This window comes from Cyphomyrmex costatus, unplaced genomic scaffold, assembly GCF_001594065.2.
Source record: "Cyphomyrmex costatus isolate MS0001 unplaced genomic scaffold, Ccosl1.0 scaffold398, whole genome shotgun sequence".
Taxonomy (NCBI): domain Eukaryota; kingdom Metazoa; phylum Arthropoda; class Insecta; order Hymenoptera; family Formicidae; genus Cyphomyrmex; species Cyphomyrmex costatus.
In genome coordinates, this window is record NW_017278185.1 from 789018 (window position 1) to 804839 (window position 15822).

Sequence of the window (15822 nt, forward strand, 5' to 3'; positions counted from 1 at the left end):
GGGGGGGTTAATTTTGTAGATGCGATGCTTGCTCACAGAGCGACAGTAATCAATGAAGTAACGAATGAATTATGCAATCGGCAGGTTGATAGAATCGCGCTGCATTGATTCTAACGCGGTTAGCCATCGCGGTTGTTAATACGGTAAACTGCACCGCGCAACCCGTCCCGAACTTTAGCGAGCGAGCGAGTTCCCTTTGACGCAACTTATTCTGTATCTCCGCTGGTTTATATGCCCGGAGGTTGTCCGGGGTTCCCGTGTTCGCGGTCAAAACCAAATAGCGCAGTTTTGGCACGGCGCAGTTTCGTACTGCACCGTACACGCGGAGATGCAGTTGGCTCCCACAGTTGCGCAGAGGGTGCCTTATTTATTACCCGAGTTTCTGTCGACAATCTGACGGGTCGGGGTACGGAGACCCCTTCTTCCGACTTTATCAGAGTTGCCGCGCGGCCCCGAGTTCCCCGGCGTATTTCGTGGTGCGCTCTGCGGTCGGAAGAATGCACATTGCACCTGGGATGTGCATCCTCGGAGACAGGATGACTCGTGTCGCACGAAATTGTATCGTTCCTGGCGACGCATGTTCTGCATCTTATACGTTATACGTGTTTCACGATACAGTCACGTCTAAACGCATTGTGGAATCGCACGCAGAGAATTTACCGGCTACGCGCGTGTGGGGTGTAATGAAATTTTCTAAGAAGGATCGATTTTTGATTCATAATCGAAGAATAACGACTCAATTCTAAGAAGATCCAAATTTACGGTCCGCTACTCTACGAGTATAGGTAGGTAGATTACCGTTATACATGCCAGGATGGAAAACTTGCCGACGTGAGGATGGGCCGATTGCGCCGTGTAATCCCGTCGAAATTAAATCGCTTGATTTATTCGAGTATTTTCCCTCGCGTTGTGGTTGGTATAGCGGTAGACATACTTTACACAACTATGCCGCGCATAGTTCATAAACATCATGCAGCTTTTGTCTTTACCGAATTCCGTTGTACACGTTGGATTAATTGCAGTTAATTAATTTTGTTCCGTAAATTGCTCAAGTTGATTTATGTAAACCGATCTCGGAAAGAAAGTAACATGCAGAAGGTTAATGTATAATTTGTAAAACAGTAGAATATATATTTTAGAAAATCATATATTGTTTAATAACCCAATTCTTTCCAAAGTATATTATTATATTATATTATTATATAATAGACATTTCGAAGATTTTTTTCGCGTTGAACACGATGCTGATGATGGAAAATTTGCATAACAAAATATGTTCAGCGAAAAAAAGTCTTCGAGAAAAAAATCTGCTTCGAAGAGGAAAAAAGTAACTTTTATAGAACGTTACCCCATCTAAAGATCTAAACTTTTAATTGTATTTTTTTAAATTTTCTTGTGTATGTAAAAAGAAGTTTGTACAAAACTTTTATTCTATTTCGAATATACATACTTATTCAAATCTGTTTCGAAAATAAAATTACTCGTTACGCTCTGTGATCATAAAATCGTAATTTATTTTATTATCTTTACAAGCTAAAACATTAATTTTGGTAATACTTAATCTTATCAGCTAACAATATGCTTAATTGCAACAGCAAAAATTAAACCAAGTACATTTAATTAATTAAAACAAATGATCAATTAATATCATTATATACATATATGTATATATATAAATAGTTAATGTATCCGATTTGGAGCCCCGAAATAATGAACCGTGTTATTTTACTATAGAAAGGTCTAGGAACGGCTAAGCCGAGGTCATATCGAAAATGCAATTTGCCGCGACTAGACGTCAATTAGCTTTTCTCGCAGGAAATCTCGTTAACAATCCTCTGCGCCGCATGGCCCAATATGATTAATGCGGTCGACTCGTTAAGCAGGCTTGGTTGGTTAGCCATATTCGTACAGTCTATACTCGTTAGTCTAAGTCTTTTTACCTTCTGTATCTTAGCCCAGAAACAAATATATATTAGACTAATTTCACAGTGCTCGATTTTATATCAAAAATAACTAAATGAAATTCGCAGTACTTGAAAGAAATATTAAAAAGAAGTATCACTTTAATTAATTTTCACGTAAATATTCTATTATATATTTCCTCGACATTATACCCAACTACTACTTATAATTAAGTGTGAAATTAAATTTCTATTACAAGCGGACGTGTACCGTAAACGCAAAGAAAACTAACCAGCTTGGAAAACTAACTCAGATGGAATTGTGCATTTTATGTAAAACTGCACTAACGTATTCCATGCACCACCTGCCCGAAAAAAGAGAACGAGAATTTAAAGCTAATACGTATTCTTCGATAATAATCTATGATTAAGGAAAACGTCCGATCCCTTTATACATTATGCTGCCATTTGACATATTTAATGCATGATGGAGTTAACCCATATCCCCTTTCGCGTCATCGCTAAGATTACTATTCCGTATTCTGCGATGGCCACTTGCCAACTCTCGAATCTAACCTGGGCTGCAATAATATAGAGCACAGCGGCGCGATTGACCCCGTGACCCGACACGTGCATCCGCATCGCTCCACTGACTAAATTCCTTGCGATCAAGCCGTCATAAAAAATGTCGAAGAAAACGCGTTCCGAGAGAGCAAAGGACATTAATAACTCATTAGTAACTAACGAGAAAGCCTGCTATTAATTGGATAGACTAATTATATAGGCCGACGTTTTCTGAAGAAGAGAATAATGCAGCGAGCATTGGCTGTTAGTTTAGCCGCAAACGCACGAATGATTTTCTAGATAGAAATTACAGCGTATTCTTGAGAAATTGGAAGTTTAAATATTTATATCCGCCGGCCAAACAGATACGTAAACCGTGAACTTTATCGATAGAAGTTAGAATCGTGCGCGAGAGATGAGAATCGTGATTTCCGTGGTTGTCTTATCGGTCGGATTTGCGGGCGCTCGATTGCGCAAAAGTAAATTCATTCAACGCAAGTTCAACGCTGTTTTCGCGAAAAAAAAGAACGTTTTATTTGGCTCTTAATCCTTCCACGGAAGTATTCAATGAACTCTTCACTGAAAACAATTGTGGATATTTTATCAATCGCCGCATGATAATCTTCTTCTATGAAATGCCAAAAAGATAGTGTCAAATTCTTAATGATAAGTTTCGAATAAAAATTTAAAATTAAGTATGTATCAGGTGTATAGCCTTTGCAAAAAGTGATTAGAATCGCAAATTTATACTTTCTGTCATTAAAAGGAATGTTATATACATATATCGTAATATAGTAGATATAAAACTCGTTTCGTAAAATCTCAATATTTAACAATTTTATAGTTTAAATAAAAATTTTCTCTTTATTTTTTATATAAACATATATCTATTTTTTATAGAAATAATTTTTGATCCTGAAAATTCTAAATCGCCAAACTCTTCTGTATTATTTTTAAAAGCAGAAATATTTACAATTTTTTCATAAATTTCGATTTTGTTAAAAAATATGTGTGATACACATCCTTAATAAGAAAAATTTCACACAATATGGTATATTTAAGCACCAAGACTCGTCTTGAGAGAATATGGCTTCACTCATTTATGTCGAATATTTCTTTTTCACTCAATATTTAGAAATTAATCATAAAAATTTTGTTGTCTTGAACATCAAACTTAGTATACATATGTAAGTATAACTCTCGGATAGTCCATTTTTAGAATTAGCCTATATTTTGGAGCAAAGTGATCCGCGACGAATTCCTTCTATCTAATTTTGCAGACTCAAATTGAGTTGGGACCAACGTTAAAAGAACTTCAAGAATAAGATCAACGTCCTGCTTATTCTCAGTGCAAAGAGCATCCATAAAAGTCGGTTGCGGCCGGCTCCCGGGAGTGAAAAAAATCTCGTTTGCGCGGCTTAAAACGCGACGGTGCACCGTGCAAAGTGAGTTGCAGTGCTGAAAGTGCACTGTCAAGATAAATGAATCGTAAAAAAAGATGTTTACCACGATGGCGCGTACCGCGTTCGTTTATTATTCGTCGCCCCCGAAGAGCCGCGTATAAGGTCGCGAAATAAAGATAAATGTAAATTGAAAAAATGCGGAGCTCTTCTTCAAACTAAAGTACGTTATTTTTCTACCTTCTCTTTAATTTTCGTCGCTGCGTAATATCACGCTGAATATTGCAAGCGATATTGCACAAGCAAACATATCAAATATATCATCTATTATTTATTTCAGAGATGGAAAAGAGATTTTTTTCAACATCGCTGCTTAAATAAGAATTTTACGTGATGTCACGAAAGCAATGTTTAAATATTTAAAAGTATTTATCGTACTTTATGAATAGTAAAAAAGGCATCATTAGTATAATATTATAGTTAAATATATCAAATATACCATAAAAGCGAGAGATGTATATATTCTAATATCTAATGAATTAAATATTTAAATAGCCGCATCAGCCTAATGTTGAAATACTGCAGACAGTATCGCGTGAAGTAAAAAATAAATAAATATTACTGCCCCACCTTGCACAGTGAATCTTTTTTGGATTCTCATGTTAAGGAGTTATATTTCTACAGCTAATATATATCCATGTCAGGAAGTCTGCTGCTGCATAATATGAAAATTGTGGTGCGCAATAATAGGAATAATTTCAGAATATTTGCATTTATAAGACGCCTTTAATAAAGGTATTATTTATAGTTTAACCATTATGCAGTTTCTCCTGTAATGTTATAATACATATATTATACGTAACGTGTTTAATTAGATAATGCACAGTAACACTTTTTTTTTCTATTTCTTACTTTTCATCTATGCGTTAATTTAATTACTAATTTGCTAATCTCCATAATCATAAATCTCATATGATTATAAGCAAAAAGATATTTTTTTCATGCGAAAAATTTTCTATATCATACGTGACAAATGTAATTGAAACGGAAATATAATTGAAATGGAATACTTTTCTATTCAATATACTCAATGTAAACATTTTTTATTTGTACTATACATTTGCGCTAATTCAAAATTATAATTTTATTGTTCACGATCCCATTAAGAATCTCATTACAAAGAAGCTTTCAGTACCGTTATTCCAACGTTTTGATTATTTTAATAAGTATTTTAAATTATATCATTTGTTATAATGCCATGGTCTAATATCTGTTACAGAGTTTACGCAATATGGCGAATACGACAGATGCCTGCGAAACTCGCGATCCGTGTCAGCACGGTGGCATTTGCATTTCTACAGATAGTGGACCGATCTGTGAGTGTCGTACCGGTGATTACGAAGGCGCATATTGCGAAAAAGGTTAGTAAATGTTTTTTTTTTTAAACTTAATAATCTGAATTTTTAAACTAATTTAATAAAAAAAATAGCTTTGTATTACCTATTAATTGTATTTTGTTAAATATTTATGTTATATTTTGCTGAAAGAACTTTGATATTATATATTTGAATTTTTTAATTTTTTTTTTAATACGACGTCAATATACAAAGTGACAGAAAAGTTTGTGTGACAAAGTTTCGTGTGTTTGTCAAATTACTACACAGGTGATAAGCTGTACTGTTATTTGTCATCGTTTTAATGTCAAAATACTATTATAACATATATTTAAAAATATAAATTCTGAAATGTTAGCGTTATATTTTGTTAAGTACCAAAAACACGACTGCACCAAAAAATGTTCATCTGTTTGCGAATTCAAGACCTTAATTTAGCTGGAATTTATAACGGCTACTTTAACTATGTTAATTATTATACTTTTAGTATTTAGTAAGGTATTACTAACAAAATTTTAAGAGTTTGATTTTTTTTGCAAATTACATTAATGATTTGATAAGCACAAAACTTTGTGGACAAACTTTTTTGTCACCCTGTAAATTAATTGTCATGTTTATTATATATTTAGTATTAAATTACATTTAAAACTAATTAATTTAATAATACCGCGACATTGAGTAAATATGGATTGAAATACTATCTTACTTGTTTACGAGTCATACTTTTTATAATTAAAGGAGCATAAACATAAACTTAAAAACATTGGACGATAAAAAAAGAAATAAATTTTTCCTATGTTATTCTAAGCATAATAAGAATAAAACAAAATCGTTGATAAAAATAGAAGCAGAAACCAGCACATTTTCATAAATTTGTTTGTATGCATTGTGCATAATTTAACTGAGCAGAGATATACAATCTGCATTCGTTCCAAACTATTTAATACGGGTACACAGTTTTAACTAAAGATATATACAGAACCTAATAAATAAATCGTGATAAATCGAATGAGAATATTATTCAAGATGATTTATTAGTAAAATAAAGTTAAAATACCTTCGTAATTATAATTAATAAACGATGTGAGTTTATTTCTAACAATTTTAAAGTGTCAGAATGCACTACAATTTATTAAAGGTGCTTCACATTTTTCGTCAAGACTACAATTTTATTTTACCTTTGGTATTTATCCGTACAAATTGATTTTTGTGTGATTTTAATATTTCAAGCAATCTGCATTTCATTAATTTATATAACCTATTCGTAACATTCTTTCAACTTTTATGTCCTTCGATTTCTTCTGTGATCGATAATCTATTAATGTCGTAGATCGAGTTTCATTCAATTAAATATCAATCGCTCACTCAAGTCAGATAAAAACGGGAAATGTTTCCTTCAAATATTCATCATTTCACTACATTTTGCATTCTGTCACGTAGCAAACATATCACGCGGTTGCTTTGGGTGTTGCCGTTTTTATCCTCTTTCTGATATTCCGCTCGATCGATCGTTACTTTTAATGATAAAACGCCTGGACGCAACTATAGGTGCATTTCTCGTTAACTCCTACGCGTATATGTATTCGCAAGAGAACGCGCGTCGCCTAATGAGGCGTAATTGTCGACAGCTGCAGAAGCGAGATGGTGTTCCAGAATGATTTTTCCCTCTCGTAAGCCATTGGCAATTAGAGAAACCGAGCGAAGTCGGGGGTCGTTCCAAGACGTTTCACCGATAATTACAATCAGACTTCTTCCCCGTTAATGAGGTGCATGCACAAGGAGTCGTTAGCGGAGCGGATTTGAAAATCGCGAATGTGAGTGACGAATTAGGTAGGCGAAAATTTATGCACTTCTCTTGTTATTTGATATGATGGCTAAAAAGAAAGCTCAATCGTTATAAAAGAAGAGTTTGAAGGATTAATATTTCGCTTAATATTATATAAAAGAAGAATTTAAGATCAATATTCATTTATGAATTTTTAAGCGTCCGCATTGTTGAAACGTATTGAAGCTATGACCGAAATCTGAATCGGAAGGATTCATTTCGAGATGGATTCTCACAATATTTTTGCAACGAATTATAATTCTGTGTTTGATATTACAGAAAATATGAATTTTCAATCGATTATAAATATTACAATTGACTTCTCAAACTCTCTCAAAATTACCAAACATTATTTACCATGAAAAGAGAAATGCAGTATTATTGTAATTTACATCATGCGTCCTCAGGATTTTCCATCTTACAAAATTCAGAAAGCTGCGCACTCGACGGATTTAATAGCGAAAAGCGAGATTATATTTTCCGCAGATAAGCAACATACCGTATCTACTTTAATTGCGATTTACTTTCTACGATAAAATTTTGCGTTTTCTCGAGTTTTCATGTTGTTCACAAAACAGTATTTTCAACTATGCATTAGTGGTAATTTTGCTACTTGCAGATTTTCCATTACTGCGCGTGACAGATGTATGATATACGGTTTTAAGATATGCATATTTATGATGTAAGTTACTGTAAATCGTGTTAGCGGTAAATTCATGCGGTCTGCATAATAAATAAATCTACAAAATTATCGTTCATCTCTTTAAAATTAATTGATTATGTATTATTATAACTTTATTATGTATTATTCATCCTAATGATAGAAGTATTGAAGTACATTTTATAAAACTGTTTTTAAATAATATTTAAATTATTCGATTTCCTCCTTTCACTACTCGATGCAACAATAAGTGAATAAAAATTATTTATGCAGTTCACGATATTGAGTTGAGAGTTTACTATAGAAAAAGGGTCTCTTCGTACCGAGAATAAACAATCTTCTTTTATCGAAAATTGTAGCGTGGAATGTTTATTCAAAGCTTTACTTCACTGATAATTGCGAATCTTTGCAAACTCACGACCGAGTCTTTTGTCGCTACTGAGACATCGTCCAGAAGAACGCGAAACTTCAAAGACGACTCTTCGCAAAAGGAACCAGGACAATTTCATTTTAATTCCTCTCTTAACAGCTTTTTGCAGGCGCGATTGTCCTTGTCGTGTCTGACAGGCACAGTCGTTATACGCGATATAATGTAATTTCCAGCCTTAATGACCATGTTGAAACGAATAGAGGAAAAAGGAAGAAGGAAATGGGAGGGGTGCAGAAAGGGACGAGAGTGTTACAGACGCGCAAGATAAAATAGCGAAGCTAGAAAACGAGGGTTGGAGCACAAAGAAAAAGGAAGTTCAGAATTTATTAGGGCAAAAATAATCAGTCTACCAGGATTTCTTAACAAATATCACAGAAAATGAATACTATCATTATTGAGAAAAAAGGAAAGAATTATATGTGTAAATAACAAAGGAGAAGAAAAGAGATTCGACGGCTGATATATTGCATCGCATTACACAGCAAGTCTATAATTAAGTAAGTCGATACAGAAAATAAGTTGTAATACTGAATACTATTTGAAACTATGACTGTTTAAATTTTCTTTAGAAAATAAAGATGTAAAATGAAAAATCGAGAGATTAATTGTTGAGTGTACCAGTAACACAAAGTACAATAAACCACTAGTTTCGCATTATCTATTTCAAACTAGATAATCAAGAGTTTATGTTCGCGGCGAATCGTTATCTGGACAAAGTGATTCAACTTTACACGGCATTTCGCACGGAGAAACTTCGTTGTTCAACACTCAATATTCGCGTTTGCGGAGCTGCTGCTAGGAAGGCAATTTTATAACAATCGCATGAAAGTTTTTCAGCGTTTAAATTACTGAGGGGCACTCCATTGGTTTCTTCCCCCCCCCTCCTTTTTTTTTTTAACTAAAAAATGCATAAGGATCTTTTTGCGAACGATCGAACGCATGGTTCAGTTCTTTATTTTCGTTCTTTCTTTCTTTCTGTTCTCACATAGAGGCATGGAGTACGATGCTGCCCACGGCGGGTGCTGGCGATTACTGGGCTTGGGATTACAGTGAGTCTCGCTAATTACAAAACCAAAGCATCCATAATAACGTGGTGCAATGGTGGTAGAGATATGAGTACGAGTAATCAGTAGATTGTAGCTCTCTAGTTAAAATGTTTCTATATATAGATCCCTTGGATACAACTGAATAGATTCTTTATCAACACGAAATTTAATGCAATTTAAGTAGCACAATACCCAACATACCTATGTAAAATAACCAATAATATAATACCAACAATAATACTATTAACGATTTTAAATATTTAATTATACGCTTTTTTTATATACAAGTATAATATGTTTGAAATATGAATGAAACTATTTTAGTAAGTTAACAAATTAAATTATTTTTGTCGTTTTGTGGCAACAACCATTTAGTTATTATTTAATCACCGATATTTAGAATTAATTTAGGTAATTTATTCCTTTTATTAAAAGTGCATATTTAATTGCTCCAGTTTGAATTTGCGCAGAAATTATTTAAGTGAAATTGTATACCTATGTAGTTTCCACTAGTGCATTAAAAAAAAACAGAAGATCCTTTAACATGTTAAGTAAGATTTCTGTTGTAATAAATGTAATCTCGTTAATCTTCACATTCTATCCCACCTTTTCGAATTTATTACGTATTATTACGATTTTATATTTTAGAATAAATTAAAAAATTTCTGATTCATTAAAAAAATAATTAATATTAAATAAATTATTTGCAGCTATATGTTGTGATGACAACATGATAAAAGTGTTAATTTTAAGCAGGTTTATAATTAAAAGAAAATTTGGACAAATATTTGTCCAAAATACAATATAATACACATAATGTACATATTTATTATAGTTGATACCACTATTAGTAATTAATAATGTGAGATCCAGAACAAATAGTGAGCCTTTAGCAATTAATATTATATTACTATCAGCATGAATTTTCAATATTCTTTACACACATCTTATGAATTTTAATATCAGGATGTAAATATCCTGTGATTGTGTTGTTAATACACACATTTTAGAAAATTAAATTTAATATAATATACATTAAAAATTGTTCTTTTATTATTTAAATATTTTAATATACTTGATATGTAATTGATTAACTTCAGTGTAATTTATATGAAAATCTGTTTAATAAAATTTTAATTTGAATTTCATATCATTTTGTTTTGAATTAAATGATACTTGATATATAAAAAATGATTAAAGTTAAAAGTATATGAATAGATAAGCTATGGAAAAAAATTAAAATTAGCAGTATAAAATTAGCACATTTTAATAATAAATACTTGATAATTATTAACATATTCGTAATTGAATAAATTAATTGGAATATGTAAGATAATTATAAAATATTCTGTGTATTTTTAGATTCAGGATATATGTATGTTTAGGATATACACATATGAAGATCTTTTAGAATGTATTTCTTTGTTATCTAATATTTTAGCTAATACTCTCTTAAGCCTGGAAGAAGAAAACCAAATGCAGATCTTAAATTCTGTTAAACAAATATTTTAAGAAAGATAAAAATACTTAATTAAAAATTAACATAACATAATTAAAAATTAAATTAAATTATAATTACAATATTTTCTGATATACAATAATTTATGTATTTATTCAATATAAATACATACAAAAAGATTCATAAATATCCTCTTTTGATTTTCTTCGTCGATATGAATATCATAAGAATACTTCTATATGTAAATTAGAACTCTTATAATATTTTTAAGAAATATCACAGTAGGTATATTTTATCCTAATGTTAATTAATTAATTTTTTTTATTCCTCCATTTACCTAAGTAATAATCTATTAATTCAAATCCAACTAATAAATTCAAAATTTTAATTAATCATTTCCAACTAGTAACAAACTGATTAAACTAATCGAAAGAGATATCGATAATAAGCTTTATGAGCATCAAATGTGTGCATTCTTGCATGCATAATAGATTGATAGTTATATATGTTTCAGGATTAAATGTTAATGTTAATCTGCCCTAGCTCATCTATTTATGGTAATAGATCTATGTTATATAATAATATAATATATAGAATATACCAGGGTTGGCAAAGACTAATGTGTTTTTTAATTAAGAATGATACATTATGTTTCTTTTTAAACAAGTTTTTTATCAACCTTGCAATATATAAAATATTCTCTCTTTTAAACCATTTAATTTATAATATTAATTACAATATTTCTTTAAACGTAATAATATTGTAGCATATGATGTATAGCATATGATGTATAATATAATATATTTATGTATATATATATATACACAATATAAGAACAAAATATTAGATACAAAAATTATTTAACACAGATTTTTTTACATAAATCCATTGTCTGAATTTAAAATAAAAAATATTTAAGAATTCACAGATCTGATGCACAACAGCGGAGTTGTAACGAGAACGTTGACTTGTAATTTACAAACACATTCAGATTACAATGATATTCCAAAAATTTAAATTAAACATTGATATTTAGTATTTATGTTTTTTTAGATAGATATTTAATACTTTTAAGTTTTAAGTAGATATTTGACATCAACTTTTATCAAAAAGAGCATTTTTCTTGGGCGTAAAAAAATTGATATAAATATTTTTCTTAAATTATCAAAGAGAAATGATTCTACAACTATGTTTGAAAAATTGTGTATCGTCTCATTGGAATATACATATAACACAAGGATAAAATGATAAACATAACACAATGTTTATAAATATTTCATTATAATTATTCTCTTTAATTTGTTTAAAATAGCTTTCACACGCACTCTCTAAACTCTTTGAAATTGAGCTCTCACTCTAAAGAGTGAAAATTGAGCTTATCTTGAAAAAGTGGTTCAATTTTCAATCTTTAAGAGTCAGATTTCACTCTTCAGACTTAGAGTGACATTTTTATTCTAAAAGTTTTAAAGTGCAATCACATAAAGTGCCATATAGAAAATTATTGCGAAAACAAATCATCACTTTTATACAAATGATACAATAAATAAATCAATAAATGGATATTACTTACTGCAGGGTCGCTCCATTATCGCCAGATGCCCTCCTGGCCTTTTCCTCCTCTTAGATTTTCTCGTCGCATTGGAACAGCACTCGTGACGACATAGTTAATTACTAAAAAATTAAAACTTATTATTAATTATTTATTATTATTTCACACGCACTAATTACAGATCGTGACACTTTAGGCCTGTTTTGTGTACTAGTGTACACTTTTGAAACTTAAAGTGAAATAGGTAGCGAAAGCGAAAAAGAAAGTGCAAATCTAATCCAGGAAAAACATACCTTTCGACATATTAATCGCGCACAAAACGCACGTGACTTCTCCGCGACGCAGAAACACCGCGAAGTAGCGAGGTGTACAAAAAGCTGTGATCTACTCGAAATGACTTCTGCACGACGCGTAGCCAACCAACGTGTCATTTTTTTCTAATTGGAAACTGTAAGTTTATCAGTTACCGTCTCGGCGTCGCACCGCGTTTCGTCCCCCCACATCGAGTAAGAAATGATTTATTAAATTGACGTCGAGTCGAATCAATATGACGTGATATATCGATGACTTTGCCATCAGGTAGACGTTAATTTGACGTTTAATTGACGAAATTATTCTTCCGAATTATTTTATAGACGCGGCATATGTTGTTATGCTTGATCTTTCGTATCAAGAATAATATGTATAATAGATATGAGTAAATGCTAGTCAAAATGCTATGCGAGCTAATATCCGTGGAGTCGATAATCACGTACAGAAATGTGATTATCGACTGGGCGACGAATTGCAGTTGGACAAATCTCGCGGAATACGCCACGAATATACATCGTCCCGGTACATTAATACCGTATTTATGCCGCTCAGTTAACAGATATTGAAATGCTGGACAAATTCCTCACTAATTAAACACGTTACGACGTCGCTCTACTACTTGATCGATCCACTCCGTGTCCGCGACGCTGCGCAATGATCGAGAAGTATGAAACTTGCCGACCTTGCGTCGCAAGGCGGCAACGTCACGCCGTCCTATGCGTAACCAATCAGAGGCGTCACCCGTTTTCCGTTACGCGGAACTCAATTTCCATGAATTTTCCATTTCGAATGTGCCTGAAAGAAAACTCTTCACTCGCGTATCTGTTGTCCGCATTCATAGTCAGGCTTTAAATTTAAGGCTACCTTAAGTTTATCTTTAGATGCTCCGTGTAGTCAATAGAATAATTCATAGAACATCCGAAGGTAAATTAAATATAAATAAGCCTTATATTTAAGCAATAATGCTAATGGAATAAACGAGCAAATGAAGAGTAATTACGTTCAACGCGGTAATTCGTCCGCGCAATTTCTAATTCTATTTATTTAATCTTACATTAATTGCGAAGTTACGTAACGAAATGTATCTTCTTAATTAATATGAGATTAAATATAGAATTAAAAAATTGCGCACGAATTACCGCGATAAACACTATTACTCTCATTTACTCGTTTATTCCATCAGCTTTATTGTTTGAACTTCGAGAGTCCGATATTTTATTAATTCTTATATTTGAGGATTATTTAAATTTACCTTTAAATGCTCTACGGTCAGTATTCATAGTTCTTACATTTTAAGACCGTCTTAAGTAATGCCTTAAGACGTTAATACGGTTCTCTGATTGGCTTATGACGTCTTAAGATTGTACTCAAGACAACTTCAAATCGACTATAAATATCGGCCTACGAATTATTTTATTGACTATATAACTATATGAAATGGACACTATATTATCATTATATCTTTATTATTAGATGTAAAACAAGGATAAAGTGATACACTCAGGCACTTAAGTATAAAAGATTTCGAACGCAGCCTTTTGGTGAAACAAATCTACGCAAGTGACACTCTATCTTTAAATTTGCCCGCGTTGTTCGAAATTCTCCAAAATTGTTATATTTAAAGCGAGATAAATACATGTATGCTTATATTTCTCTATTTCCGGTACGACAAGTAACTAATTCGGCTACAAAGAACAGACCAATAATGCACGCGCGATATACTTTGAACACGTGAATCCCGCTAAAGTATGCGCTATTAAACAACCGACGTATCATGGCTTTCCGTTACTTAAGCCTCTCGATCCGAGCAATTTGCGCATTAATCTGTGCAGGCGGTCCGAAAGTATCGGCAGCGAACGCTTATCGACGGGAAACTCGGGGGGGTAAACATGGATATATAGGCGCTGAGGAGAAAGCAATACAACAACACTTGTTCCCAAACACTTCCGTTTCTCTACGACGAATAAATGCGCGTGAAATATCCGCTTGAACGTATAAACAGCCGGCGCGAGCTTTAAGCACGTGAGTCGCCGCGGAATCCGTCTAAACGCCTGCAATGCTTTGTAGCGATTGTAACTGAATGATTGTTAAGTCCGGTAAATCGCGAGGATTCGAGGAACGTGAAACGGTCGCGGTACTGTTTATGCCGCGCGAATAACAAGGCCGCCGCGATGACGTAAAAACAAATGATGATGCGCCACGCCGTGGGCCAATCGACTCCCCCCCCTCCCCCACCATTCCGCGCGCGCCGCGCAGCAGAAATAGAGTAATTGAGAGTAATACAATTAGTTTACTATGAAATATCATGCGCGCCGCGAACAACATATTCTGCCGAATTGAGTGTCAATGAAACGGATCTCGCAGTGTCGAGAATTCTCACTTGTGGATTTTAAATCGTTACCAAAAGCAGTATGAGAACACAAAGCCAGTATTTATAATTCGTTATTTTATTACGAAATCGTCTTAATAAGTAAATACAATTTGAAATAAATACCGAAGAGAAAATATAATTATTATAAATAAGAAAATTGCTGTTTTTCGTTCAAAGTACTTCGTAGTGCTTAAATATTTTAACGTAGGTTTATACAAATACATATATCTGATTCAGCTGTGTATGATTCAACGAAATCTATTTTTGCAATAAATTATTCGCAGATTTAAGATTTGTATTAAAACGTCAGAGTATTAATTAATATTCTCTTATAAAGATGCTTATTAGTATCCAAATTTATTAAATTGCTTATCTCTCTCAATTTAGTATGTAATATTTTACTATTCGGACTTAATTAATACAGCTCTGTGATTTATGATTTTGTAGTTTATAACATCTTAAGATTGCATTTAAGACGGTTTAGCTTAAATATGGAAACTGACTACAGGCCTGTTGTTTTCAACGGAATAGCGTCTTGCAGTTTCATTTTTTCTTCAACGTGGAAGGAAAAAGAGGACACATTCAGTGAAAATCACTCATTTGTGTTAAAAAAGAGGAAAAGTAAATTCCGCTAGAAATTCAGTTGAAAATAACGGGTTTCATAAATACTAGTTTAATGAAATTTGAACAGCAAGCAACCGACCAATCACAGCCAAGTGCTTTTGATGATATTCTTACATTTTCTACAATTCTCAATTGCAGTTAGTAAATTCGCGTACTGGATTTGATTTTCCTGCTCACGTTTTTGTATACTCTAAATTCAGTTATTGTTACTTCAATCATACATTTCTGTATGTAGCACCGTTTTGTCGATATGCATTCATAGTTTATCCAATCTCTCGGTTATATT

At 32.4% G+C, this 15822-nt stretch overlaps 1 protein-coding gene across 1 annotated transcript in view; it reads left to right on the forward strand.

Moving 5' to 3' along the window:
- The window catches only part of Nrx-1 (neurexin 1), a 246604-nt gene that overhangs the window by 97479 nt on the left and 133303 nt on the right, over positions 1-15822 (forward strand). The window contains exon 3 of the mRNA XM_018543777.1: positions 5145-5286. Coding sequence (XP_018399279.1) covers positions 5145-5286 — 142 coding nt within the window. The remainder of the gene's footprint in view (positions 1-5144; positions 5287-15822) is intronic.